General features: G+C 46.5%; 1 protein-coding gene across 3 annotated transcripts in view; it reads right to left on the bottom strand.

Annotated features, from left to right (window-relative positions):
* Nucleotides 1–431: 431 nt before the first annotated feature.
* Nucleotides 432–13,873, bottom strand: part of ACTC1 (actin alpha cardiac muscle 1) — a 34,389-nt gene continuing 20,947 nt past the window's right edge. Inside the window, exons 1-7 of one of the 3 annotated variants that reach the window (XM_059913687.1) lie at nt 5,592–5,689; nt 4,921–5,071; nt 3,406–3,730; nt 2,563–2,724; nt 2,241–2,432; nt 1,287–1,468; nt 432–761 (exon numbers count right to left, since the gene is read on the bottom strand). In XM_059913687.1, the coding sequence (XP_059769670.1) occupies nt 618–761; nt 1,287–1,468; nt 2,241–2,432; nt 2,563–2,724; nt 3,406–3,730; nt 4,921–5,049 (1,134 nt within the window). In that variant the 5' untranslated portion in view covers nt 5,050–5,071; nt 5,592–5,689 and the 3' untranslated portion in view covers nt 432–617. Of the gene's footprint in view, nt 762–1,286; nt 1,469–2,240; nt 2,433–2,562; nt 2,725–3,405; nt 3,731–4,920; nt 5,072–5,288; nt 5,363–5,591; nt 5,690–13,873 lie in introns of those variants that run through there. The other 2 variants (XM_059913688.1, XM_059913690.1) reach the window with 2 other exon arrangements.

Here is a 13,873-nt window from a genome sequence, read left to right as displayed (position 1 = left end):
ATTTAAACTAATCTGCTTAAAATAATCTTTGACTTTCTCATTACCGATATCTACGTGGTTTCTGCAAAGTCACAAAAACAACTGGAACATGTGCTAAAACAACAATTTGCAGTGTCATCATAGAAGCTAATCTTAGAGAATTGTGTTCTCCAATTCTGTTTCTCGCTTATGTGGAGCTAAACCTAATCTGCTTTTCAGATACGAAATCTCTTCATGATTCTGTCCCAAACGGTAAAATCAAAATTTAATATTGTAACTCCCAGCTAAAAGTCACACTAATTCATCTGATGAACTTTGTGGTGCTGTGATATTACAATGCTCCTGGTGTCAAGGCCGCCAATAAACGAGCTCACAGACTGAGTACACAAACATTGGCCCCATCCTACTCCTACCCCGAACCCCAAACCCCAAAAAGAAATGAGAGGTTTGCTTTTGTAGGTTGCAAGTCCTGGTCTGGTTTATTTATAAAGCAATAAATATTAGAAGCACAAATAAATTGCACGTGTGTAAACAAACTGTACAATGATTGATGAGAGATGAGGGAGGGTGGTTCAGAAGATTCCAAGAAGCATCATACTGTCATCCTGAACATAAGGTAGACTAAGAGAGAAGGCACCTTAGAAGCATTTGCGGTGGACAATGGACGGTCCTGCCTCATCATACTCTTGCTTGCTAATCCACATCTGCTGGAAAGTGGATAGGGAGGCCAGGATGGAGCCCCCAATCCAGACAGAGTACTTACGCTCAGGGGGAGCAATAATCTGCAGAATGAAAACAAAAACCACCAGTGAACTCTGAAGTTCCAAGCAACAGAGCACATGTTGAGGAGATTCACAGAAAATATATTGCTGATCAATTCACTGTAATGTGATACTTCATTCCCACAAATGAATATGGCTGAGTCAAGTTTAATGCATTTCCTCTATTTCATCATTTCCATTATCAAAGTCGCTATAAAATAGAACTTCCCCACTTCTCTGAAACAGAATATAATGTGGCAAGAAGCTACGTGCATGGTGGAGGCTAGCCCGAAAGCTGGGGTCTTTTAAAATGTGTTCAAAGATTTAGGTATTTTTTTTTCCTTCAAAGATTTATTTTTATCCACTGCTTGAAAGTGTTTTCAAGTCTCCTATCTTGGGAAAAGTGCTAGAAAAATCAGAAAAAGTGTTAGAAAAGCTAAAAGTTTATGGGAAATGGGAAGCTAAGCAGTGAGGGGAAAGGAGTTAGGAATTCTGCTTGGAATACAGAGACCTGCCTTGCTTCCCCCACTCACAGAGGTCCTTTACCTTGATCTTCATGGTGCTGGGAGCCAGGGCAGTGATTTCCTTTTGCATGCGATCAGCAATACCAGGGTACATGGTGGTACCTCCAGATAAGACATTGTTGGCATACAGGTCCTTGCGAATATCAATGTCACATTTCATGATGCTGTTGTAAGTTGTTTCATGGATGCCAGCAGATTCCATACCTAGGCACAAGTGTGAAAAAGAAAAATCACAGTGCACTCAGGCCAGGGGGCCAGGGTAGAGGGAAGAGAATAGAACTCCTCTATGTTGGTAAACTGTCACCATTTGTCTCTGAAACATATGTTCCGCTATAAGATACATTGCAGGGTTTTGTGGAACAGGTGTCTTAAAAGTGCAGACAGTAAATCCACAACAGACTGCCAAGAAACAAACAACTGTGTTTAGCACCTGTTTGGAGGGAACACTTGCTGTACCCATCAGAGTATGGAGATGTATTAGAAAAGGATGAGACACACATTTATGGTAAATTAATGCAATTCTTATTTATGGACTAAAACAAGATCCTGACAAGCTTCCATCCTACCAAGATGTTTGGTGACATACAAAAGTCCAGTTATTACTATGAGTTGGATTGTTGTTACACTTAATAATGAGTGATGAAAGTGACGTCTAGCTCCTTGGTGATGGAACCTATCAGAATAAGTCAGCACTCTTGAGTCATCTTCTCTTCCTTGCAGATATGGATTATTCAGTTACTACTCTGTCTCATTGCTTATTTTGAGATGAAGCCAGTGTGTCATCCTTTATCATATCATTGCTACAGAGCAGTGATGGCCATCGCTGTAAGAAGCCATCGGGACCTGAGGCTGAACTGTGTGGGACTCCAAGCTATGACTTCTTTTAACACAAGGGCCCCTTAATCATTGTTGATTATAATAGCTTTTACCCTGGGAGCCACCAAGCGGTGTTTCTGCACCAGACCCTACAACTCACCAATGAAGGAGGGCTGGAAGAGCGTCTCAGGGCAGCGGAAGCGTTCATTGCCAATAGTGATGACTTGGCCGTCAGGCAGTTCATAGCTCTTCTCCAGGGAGGAGGAAGAAGCAGCCGTAGCCATCTCATTCTCAAAATCCAGAGCGACGTAGCACAGCTTCTCTTTAATATCGCGAACAATTTCACGTTCAGCTGCAGAAATAAAGGGTGTCAACAGTTAAGCTCTGAAAGATGAAGTCAACCTTGAGGAGGTAGGTGGGTTCGCTGGGGGATGGAAAAAACCAGACACATACTGTGGCAGATGAGATACACACACACTCACCGGTGGTGACAAAGGAGTAGCCGCGCTCAGTGAGGATCTTCATGAGGTAGTCAGTGAGGTCCCGACCTGCTAGATCCAGACGCATGATGGCGTGGGGCAAAGCATAGCCCTCATAGATGGGGACGTTGTGGGTTACGCCATCCCCAGAGTCCAGGACAATGCCTGTCAGGGGAAATAGACAAGAACAAGGTAAATCTCTGAGGACACCACTGCTTTAGCCATGTCAAAGCCTACTTCCAATCTTGGCTGAGAGATACTAGTGCTGGGCAAGGACCCAGATAAAATTAGATCCCTTACACATGAAGAATAAAAATGAGCATAATGGATGCCAAATCTGAAACCAGCGACAGTTCATCCTTTTAAATATTGTAGTAGAAAAATTTTCCCAGGACACTTTCAAATGACCATCCCTCTTACCAGCTATTAGCACCTTATGCAAGCAACCAGGCGTGTTTTTCTTTCCTCTCATCTAACTTACACATGTTCCTCTCTTGTTTGACTCAGACCCTGTAGGGATGTTTGCCCAGGGGCTGTGACGGTGTGAACACACACCAATGACTGCTGCATTCCAGGTTGATAGTTTGTGCAAAGCCTCAATATGTGACATCACATACTTTAGGCAATGGGTGGGTCTAACTCCGTATTCTTTCAGTTCTTAGAAATAAGTGTGCTCTGAAACCAACCTCAGGGTATTATTGTTACCCCTCTCCCTTAGCAGAGACACCTTCCCAGGTGAGCGTGAGGAAAGGGATCATTCCTTTCTCACTGGGGAAACTGATTCCCAGCAAGGTCCAAGACTTGGGAATGTAATTAATCGGGGACTATCTCACCATCCCAACACACCTGTGGTACGGCCAGAAGCGTACAGGGACAGCACCGCCTGGATGGCCACATACATGGCGGGGACATTGAAGGTCTCAAACATGATCTGGGTCATCTTCTCACGGTTGGCCTTGGGGTTCAGTGGGGCCTCAGTGAGCAGAGTGGGGTGTTCCTCAGGGGCCACCCGGAGCTCATTGTAGAAGGTGTGGTGCCAGATCTTCTCCATGTCATCCCAGTTGGTGATGATGCCGTGCTCAATGGGGTACTTGAGAGTCAGGATGCCTCGCTTGCTCTGGGCCTCATCGCCTACGTAGGAGTCCTTCTGACCCATACCCACCATGACTCCCTACAAGAAGAAAGTAATGAGAAAATCGAGCTTCCACCGTGTCAGGAATATAATCAATGCCTTATTAATTTCCATCTAACTGCCCAAGTCAAGTGACATCTTATGAATACGAGAAATAATAAATAATAGGAATTTTTCCCAATTCAGAAATATCATTTAAAGTTAACCTTGTACCTTCTCCCCACCCCACCCCCAAGAGGTATAATTCTATTGTTTAGACTATAACTAGGGATGGGGAGAAATGGAGCTATTTCACCGAAGGAGCAGAGCCTCACCTCATTTTGAAAATACCATAATGCCTTCATTAAATTATTAAGCTCATCACCTATGTCAACTGGAATATAAATGACTACATTGTGGAATGACTGAATTAATGACACATTGTATTTCTCCTAAGAAAAGATTTTGACATTCATCAAGTAAACATAAAAAGATGGACTGATACGCTATTAACTTCCTGTCCGGGAAATCCAGCCTTCCTAGAGCTCTCCTGGAGTACCCACGGTCCACCAACACTGAGGAATGCCACTCTCCTCCCTGGCAGCCTGTCTGGGCAGGCACTGTGGCAAAGCCAGAGAGCGTGGCATTTCTTTTAATAAACAAGGTGGTATGTCACTATCACCATGGCACTTTACTGCCTCTGTCATGCCTGGCTTCTAAAAATGCAACAGCCAGGAAACAGATGGATTACATTTTGGGAGCCCTATAAACTGGCTGTGAACAAGAGGGAGCAATGTGGCTTGGCTCCTGGCTGATTGGGATATGTTATATTATTATGAGTTTTGAACAGGACTGAAAAGGGAGGCCAAGGAGTAAAGTGAAGTGTATAAGAACTAAAGATACTGAGGACTAAAAATGCAGGTCAGGAGTGGAAGAGAGAAGCCGCTGCCTCTGCACAGGAGGAAGTTGGACCCCTGGCAGAACTGTGTCCCTGAAGTGGACTGGGGGGGGGGGGGGGGGGCGGGGCGCTGCACGTTTCCTGGTATGCTGGAGGGTGTGAGTATTGCTTGTCTGGGCTCAGATTGGAAGCTAATCCAGCGTTTCCTATTTGACCTAATGAGTTCATGGAACAGGAGGGGCAGGTGAGACATTTCCTCGATTGCTGAGCTGAAGAGGTGGCAGGAAGGGGTGTGGAGTGGGGCTGGGGACTGCTCCAGGTGAGGGCAGGCTGTGTGGGGCGGGAAGTTTACCTGGTGGCGCGGGCGGCCCACGATGGAAGGGAAGACCGCGCGGGGCGCGTCGTCGCCCGCGAAGCCGGCCTTCACCAGCCCGGAGCCGTTGTCGCACACCAGGGCGGTGGTCTCCTCCTCGTCGCACATCTTGGCGCAGCTTCAGTGGGGTCTACGGATGGAGGAGAGCAAGGCGGCCTAAGTTCAGTGCCTGCGGAGCTGGCCTCGTCTGCGTCCCCGGAGGAAGGGACAGGGCAGAAAAAGGAGGGCGGGAAGAACCTGCCGAGCAGGGGAGAGGAACCACCCAGGCTCCCAGGCCAGGACGCTCCTCCCCTGCCCCAGTGCAAGAGGGACGGTCACCCCTAAGCAGGTCCTCCCCGGCCCTTTACATTTTCGCCTTCTCACGAATCGGGAAGCCACTTCGGCCCCCTCCACAGCCCGATCCATGCTCGAGCCCCAGCTGGAGGGAAAAGCACACGGCAGCGGGGATCCCAAAAGCCCCACTGGGGCCCAAGGCTACCCCTCCACGCGCCCGTCTCCAGTGAAGACCGAGACCCAGGACAAAAGAAGTTAGAACCAAATGAAAAGTTTGGTCTTAAGGGGAAAAAAAGTGATGGAGCGGCGGGAGCGCGGGGCACCGGCTCCAGGCGCGGGGCGGGAGGATGGGCGCGGGGCGGGCGCGGCTGACTCACCGTCCGCGGGGCGGGCTCGGCTCGGCTGCTCGGGCGGTGGCAGGCGCTGGTGCCCCGCGCGGGGCGCGCGGCTTTATAGCGCGCTGATGGACGGGGTCAGTTGGAGCTGCCGGGGGCAGGGGTGGGGGGCCCGGTCGGCCACCTTGCCTTATTTGGTCGCCTTTGCACCACTGAGGAGCGCCGAGGCCATTCATGGAGCCAAGGGCAGGGGAGAGGATCAGCCAGGGGGCCCCCCAGACCATGTAAGGAAGGGGAGGGGGCAACCAGGGGGGATGGCCAAATAGGGAGCTAGGGAGGGGCAGGCGGTGAAGGGTAGGGGGCAGGGGAAGACTGAGTGACGCCAGCCCACCCCCTTCCCCCTTCTTGGGTGGAGGTCCTCCCTGGGTATGCTGTGGGCTGGTTCCTCCGCAGCCCCGCCAGCCTAAGAGACAGTAAGCCACACACAAGTGGGAAGGCTTGGCACCCCGCCCTCTGCGGAGGGGTCCTGACAGCTGGGCCAGGGCAGCGGGGGAGTGACGGCAGCTTCTCATCTTCCCGGACTGAGAGCTGGGGGAGCTAAAGCCCTGGCAGTCCTCATGGGCCCAAAGGGCACCACAGCAGTACATTTGGGTGGCCAGAAAAGGGGTGCCTGGGACAGGGCACCCTCCTGGCTTAGTCCCCACCAACCTGCATGACAACTCAGAGAGCTGGGGCTGTGCAGAAAGCTGAGATTAACCAAGGCTACCTTGGTCCCCAATTCATGCATGGCTCAGGGGCTGGTTAGGGAAGAGGCTGGAAACAGCTGCTGTGAGAGCCTGCCCAGTCTTGCTGGAGGAGAGGGCAGGTTTACCCCAGCTGGGACATCAGGGAGCTCTCCTCCATGCTTCCAGGGTTTTGCTCAAACTCAGACTCCTGCCTTTAGGCCAGGGAAGACTCCCCTGCTGCCAAAGGGAATGAAGGAACAAATGCCAAAGGTTGCTTGTCCACTTGCTGGTGGAGAGATGAACATCCATAAACTGGGGGCAAAAGCGTTTATTCCAGACAAAGACAAGACTGAAAGAGAAATATTCTTGTCAAGAAGATAACAGCAACTTCAACCAACTGAACGTATCACCGGGATGCACAGTATGGTCATAACCAGGAATGAATTAGAAAAGCAGTCTCAGGCCCCACCCCAGAACTATTGAATCAGAATTTGCATTTTAGCAAGATGCTCAGTTGAGTCATATGTATGTTGAAGTGTGAGAAGCATTGGTATAAATGATATCAGCTTCTTTGTGGAGGATCTTGAGACTTTGGAGAAAGGGATTCCTTGAATCAAGGAGAAGAGAAAGAAACAGAGAGACATAAGAAGGACACAGGGGCTTCCCTGGTGGCGCAGTGGTTGAGAGTCTGCCTGCCAATACAGGGGACACGGGTTCGAGCCCTGGTCTGGGAGGATCCCACATGCCGCGGAGCAGCTGGGCCCGTGAGCCACAATTACTGAGCCTGCGCGTCTGGAGCCTGTGCTCCGCAACAAGAGAGGCCGCGACAGTGAGAGGCCCGCGCACCGCGATGAAGAGTGGTCCCCGCTCGCCGCAACTAGAGAAAGCCCTCGCACGGAAACGAAGACCCAACACAGCCAAAAATAAATAAATTAATAAATAAAATAAAAAATAAAGAAAAAAAAAAGTGATATTAAAAAAAAAAAAAAAGAAGGACACAGATCACTGGTTTGCCCTGAGTTGCCCTGTATTCTCAGTTCTTGACTGGCACTTTGATTTTTAATGCTTGTGTTTCTCCTCCCCTTCACACCAGTTAAAAATAGAAACTGGGCCCAGGCATCCATCTCTGGAGTGGTCTTGGATTGATATGCTAAGGACGCCTGCTGATTAGATACTTGTCCAGACTGGGGAATGCTGGGCCCTCCCCGCTGAGCTCCCCAACCATGTTTGGGTTGGTCTGGAGAAGAAAGTATGAGGGCAGCTGGGTGATGGAGCCAGGTGGGGGTCACGCCAGCTGGAATCACCCTCTGCCACACGGTAGGCCTTTTTCAGTGAAAATGCCTGTTGACAGGATGCAAAGAGCAGAGCTGTTTTGGCTCAGGCAGACGCAGAAGAACCAAGAAAAAGGAGAAATGGGACGGGTGTTACAGCCCAACATCCCTAGGTTTGAATCCCGCCTCTATCACTTACTACCTATTTTGCTCTTGGGCAAGTCACTTCACTTTCATAAGCCCCAATTTTCCCCTCTGAAAAAGGACACAGTAACTCTTTTCAGGCAGAGGTTATTAGTTATTGTAATAATTAGAGACAAGTGATATAAGCCACATAGGAGATACAAAGCAAATTGTAACTATTACAATTCAGTAATAATGATACTTTTGGGGGCCGCTATAGCTCTCACTTTTGAAGATTTGGGTCAATGTCATTCACTTACTGATTCAGCAAATATTTATGGCACAAGAACTGTGCTAGTCGCTGGAAGACAACAATAAAACAGAGCAGGACTCATACTGCAGAGCAGCTACAGACAAGTCAGAGACAGTTACGGTACACGCTAGGAAGAACAGGGAGGGAATCATTGGGATAGTCACAAAAAGAGGGATTCAAAAGAGGGTTCAGAGAAAGCCTTCCTGAGGAAGTATTTCATTATTTTTAAAGTAGAGTAGGACTGAAGTGCATTAACATTTGTGTGAAAGAAAGACTTTCTCCTTGGGAGTGACTGGTGGCACATTCCCACATTCACTGCCATATGTGTAAAGGGAACTCCTGGAAAGTCTAGCAGATCACTGAACACCACGGTTATTCCCTGAATCCTTTGTAAATACTTCCAGGGCTCAGGAGGCCAATTTCAGTCCACCGACCTAGGAATCAGTCTGCCCGGGAGCAGGGGTGGGTAGGTCAGTGGAATACTGAGACCAGTTTCATGAAATAATCTTCACCCTTAAAATGTTTAAAAACAATTTCATTTTTTCCCACTTAGAACAAAACATATTTTCTTATGCACTACATTTATGGTAAGAACACTTTTTTCCCCTTCAAGATCTATGATGGTTCGATATTTGTTCATTGCAATACTGCTCAATTTCCACGTTTTAAAACTCTAAACCCTATTTTTATATATTTACTTAAATTATAAGTCAATGGAAAATAAGATTCAATGACTGATTTTCATTTGACACAATTTTTTCAGGGATCCATTTAATTTGAAAATTGAGATTGGCTTCTGTTGTGTCTACTTAAGTGTATAAAAATGACTTCCTTCTGTGGTGTAGTCTAGACATTTCTCTTTTTTTTTTAATTTTGGTAAAATATACATAACATAAAATGTACCACCTTAACCAACTAAAATTGTACAGTTCAGTAGCGTTAAGTACATTCACCTTGCTGTGAATTGTGACTAAATTGAGTTCAAAACCCAAGAAAGGCTGTGCCCTGCAGTTTGAGAAAGACTGGTTTGTATCCTATGAGGTAGGGAGCTGTTGTGCCTGCTTTGCTCAAGGTCACACGGCTGAGCAAATGGAAGAGTAAGGCTTCAGATCCAGGCACCAGACTACACCCTGTTCCTACCCACCACCCCAAATGCCTTCCAGCCCACTTGGACTGCTGTTTCTCCAAGTAGAACGCTAGAAGCACTTGCAGCCAAGTTACCTCTAACAGCAATTCAGATTCCCAGGTTTCATCCTGGAAGAGTGCATGTGCATTTTAAATAAGCCACCACCCCTCTTCCCCAGGTAATTCACAGAGGGAGAAACGCGGCGACACTGCCTGCCTGTTCTTCCCCAGGCCCGCGGAGTCTTGCTGAAGGCTGCCCAAGCTGCCAGCGCTGGCCCGAGTCCAGCTTGGCTGACCTTGAGCATCCCAGCCGGATGGTAAAAGCCAAAGCCAGGGCGTGTCCCCAAGGCTCTCGAGGGCCAGCGAGGCCCTTCTGGGCAGGGACATGCCATGAGGGAGACGTGCAGGGCTGGCTGAAGGAACAGAAGGTGGGACAGTCCCTGCTGCCCTTGCCTCGAGGGAAGCCTGTTTCATCCACCATCTGCTGGGATCTAGAAGGGAGAGGCAGGCCTCCTCCTGGCACTGGGGGATTAGCAGTCACTTTTCTCAGCTGTTCTTCCATTCGGAGGTGTCCAGTATTTACAGAGAAGCCAGAAGCATACCGAACCACACTTAATGCCTCCCCAGGAGCCCTCCCGGCTCCTCTTGCAGCCCCTCCTGCATTCCATGGGCTAGGAAGGAGGGGGTGGGCTGTTTCTAGCCCAGACCAGGGGTCGGGGAGCCAGCCTTCCTAACCATTTCTATTTTCTTCTCCTACACATTTGTTCGCTCCCACTGTCCTCTGGCAGGAGCTGGGTTTCAGCTTTCATTAAAAGAAGAAAGTGACGTGGCTGTGAGGGATGCAGGCCCACACACATCCTGGCGCTCAGAATTCAATACCAAGGCGATGCCTAACCTCCACCACATGCTGCCCCGTGCTTTATGTGCAACCACCGAGGCGATTAACCCAGGGGGAGGGTATTTCAAGTCCAAATGAATTCTGTTCTAGGCAGATTCTGGCAGTCACTGCCTTCTGACATGATAGGACCAACTGTGATGAACCATTTAATGAGATTTAGAAAAAGAGGGCAAGACAAGGAGGATGAGGGAAGGGGAACAGAATGTAGAAGGGAGATCCTTCTGGATCTTGGAGTCACCTGGGACTAATGAGCGAAAAGCCAAACCTTCACTCTCTTCTATCCTGGGAAATCACAAAGGACTTCTCATCTTTTTCACTCCTTAAAAGGAGTTTGAATCCTCCTAGAATGAAGTGCTGAAGCTTGCAGGTTTGTGCTGGGAAGGTATTCCACTTAGCTCAGATTTGGCTTGCTCCCATACTGGCAGTAACTATGGAGTTTCGGCTTTTCAAGGGTTACCTGGAGCAAGCCTGTCTTCCCTAGAGAGCCCAAATGTGGCATCACCCAACTTGAACGCGGCTGCATTTTGAGATCACACAAGTGCATGGGAGGTGAGAGCTGTGAGCTCAGAGATGCTCCTGCCCACCAAGTTCACTCTGCTGCATGTGTGGAGCCCATCTCTTCCCCATCAAAAGTAGGCACACATCTGACACGCAACAGTGTGTAGCAATAATACTAATTGCTTACATTTATTAAGTACATACTGGGTCCATGCACTACCCTGAGACTTCATATGTGTACATGGTCAGCTTCTAGATGAAGCTGGACTGACTGCCAGCTGCAGAATCCATTTTTACAGACCTGCTTTTAAATATGATGTCACCAGCCTACATGGGGGGGTTGTGTAAGAAATAGGTCACCGTCTCTATTGCAATGATGTTGTCACGGGTGTTCATCACAGGATGAGCTGTCTTCTTTATGAGCCTCTTAGAAGAATTTCCTGTCTGGCTCTAGTTCCAAGAACAAAGGGCTTCTACCAAGTAAATGGTTTGTTTTGATCCCGTAGATCCTGAATCTAGTGACCAAACAGATTTTTCTTTTGGCAGTGGCCAAGAAAAATCTTAGGAAACTAACTTGTGGCCCAATTGTTAACATGATTACAAATCATTATCGTCTATCTTGCACACCCACATCTATTTTTCATTTTCCTTTTTCTTCCACTTTTAAATTTTATTTGTCCATCTATCTCTGTAAGCTGCCATACATCTTTTGTGAGAGAAAACAAAGGATGGATGGATAGATAGACAGATAAAAATGAACTCATGGGGACCATGGAGAGAATATTTGAAATTGAAATTGGGGTGATCACTGTACAAGTATCCAAGAGCCCAAGATGTCTTGCGTATGTCTGCCGGTTTCTTCCATCCCAATGCAAGCATATATTGCTTCATGAAAACACGCTTTGTCTATATAAGGTACTGTATAAGGGATCATATCATTTTAATTTTCGTCTTAACGTCATGGTACATATAACTGGGCATCTAAAATAACCTTTCCCTCACTATGAAAATTGTAAGTGCTTGTTGTGGTGAACTAGGAAACACTGAACAGAGAAGGACAAAGAAAATGACATGTTTGGTTGAGGCTTTAAAGCCCTCTATTTTAACCTCCTTAAAATAAAATTAAATGTGACATAAAATTCATGAGGCCTTGCCTTCCACATCTACTTACAATCGCTGGGCTGAGAAAAGACAGCCTCCTATTCTGGTCGTTTGCAAGAATGTCCACTTGCTTTTTAAAGAGAGACATGCAATGCAAGGAATTTGCATTAAAAGCATTTTTTGGTTTTACTGTTATAATCTAAATTATCTCTAGTCAACAGCTGGAACCAAAGAATGCCAAACTGGGAGCAGGCTCTGCCCTTAGGATTATAGCATCCACATTTCACTTATATATTTTAGAGGGTGGGTTTTAGTTGCCAACTCAGCTGTTGAACTGTTTCAGAATTACAGTCTAAAAAGAGGCATCTGTCATGAACATAAAACTAAACCACGTAAATGTATTGCTGTAGGCTTTGTCTTTCTGTGGAGAGTCTGAAAGCGGTTGTTTTAGGGAATATTTACAGCTATTTCATGATGAGTATTTCCAAACTCCTCTTGGTTAGGTCTACAAATAACCAATTCCTCTTACGTTTACAGACTCTAACTTAATTTCATAAATTAAAAAATAATAAAAATAAAGGCTTTCCCTAAAGCCAATCACCTGTGTTAACCAGAGGCAGGAAACCGAGATCGTTCCTCCAAAATAAGAACAGCTGAAAAGGTGTCTCGAGCTGTTACTCGAATGAGAATACTGGCACTCACACAAATAAGTAGGTCTCCATGTGTGTGGCATTTCAGAGAGACGAGCCAACCTTTGAGAACTGAGAAAAGAATCTGTCATCGACTCCTGATGTGGCTTTGACAAGTGGTCAGAACAATCATGAGCATGACCCGAAGGATGTAACCAGATAAAGTATCGTATCACCCAAGAAGTACCTGCAAGGACTGGGTAGTCCTCAGGTGAGAACATTCTTTATGGGTGAACAGGAAGGGTGTCCTCTGTTCAGTTAACCCTTTTGCAAACTCTATTTAAATATGCTATTTTCCAGGGAGAGGTTCCAGTTGCTGTATAATATTGTGGCTCAATATTTATAACTGTCACGAAAGATTCATGCTAGGCTCATCTCTCCACCAGTGGGTATAGCCATCTTCACTCTGTATCCTCTGTCCAGAGCCCTACTCCTGAGGGCGCAGAAAGGGAGCCCTTAGACTGGCACAATCAGTCCCTTCTGTGTCCGCTCAAGGATCAGATCACTAAACTGCCAGCCCAAGGTGGTGGGAGAGATGAGGAGAGCAGGTGGGGAGATGGTGATGGGGGTACAGACCTGTATCCCCTCCACCCTTCCCATGAGTTTCTATCCGAATAGAAAACTGAAAATGATCAATCGGAAACACATTGTAGATACTGGTACAAGGGCTGAGGCTTTGCTTCCACACCGGGCAATGGAAAATTTTAGGTAAACTGTGCTCATTTTGTCCAACTCACGGGTGTGGGCCCCGAAATGGTAATGGAAGTGGCAAAAGCGATCCCAAGAGGCAGAAACCCTTGTTTATTAGAACAGCTCCAGTGTTCTAGAAGGGTCCATGCTTCAGGCCTAAAGAGCAAACCCTAAAATATTGTTCCATAGTTTATATCTTTGTGTAGTCAGAGTTTTCTTTGATCTACCTGGAAACTAACCTTTATTCTGACTAAATATGAAAGCTTAAATGTTAAGCTTGCCTACTTTCTCACGTGGAACACATTTACATGAATCTGAGAGAATCCATCATGAGTAAAAGTTTTATTCCTTCTGTTTCCTCTATTTCATAGGGAGATCACTGTGGGGAGACCAAGCACACCTTCCCAAAGCATCTGCTTCAGTTGCAATCACGGAGACAGAGTTTTTAAAAAGTTGGTGTTATATACAAAACAGAAATAGACCCACAGACATAGAAAACAAACATATGGTTACCAAAGGGGAAAAGGTGGCAGGGAGGGATAAATTAGGAGTTTGGAATTAACATATACACACTACTATATGTAAAATAGAAAAACAAGGACCTACTGTATAGCACAGGGAACTATACTCAATATTTTGTAATAATCTATAAGGGAAAAGAATCTGAAAAAGAATGTGTATATAACTGAATCACTTTGCTGTACACCTGAAACTAACACAACATTGTAAATCAACTATACTTCAATAAAAAAAAAAAAATTTAATTTAAAAAAAAGTTGGTCTTGGGCAGTGGTTAAGACTGAACAAATGTTCTTTGTTTCCTCAGATATTTGTGGGAGTAGAAGGTCTAGTTAACATTTCATAATGTCACCACCCTGAGACTGTGATGTG

This window comes from Balaenoptera ricei, chromosome 2 (genome assembly GCF_028023285.1).
Source record: "Balaenoptera ricei isolate mBalRic1 chromosome 2, mBalRic1.hap2, whole genome shotgun sequence".
NCBI lineage: Eukaryota > Metazoa > Chordata > Mammalia > Artiodactyla > Balaenopteridae > Balaenoptera > Balaenoptera ricei.
The sequence above is the reverse complement of the archived record's forward strand: the minus strand, read 5'-3'. Positions and strand labels throughout refer to the sequence as shown.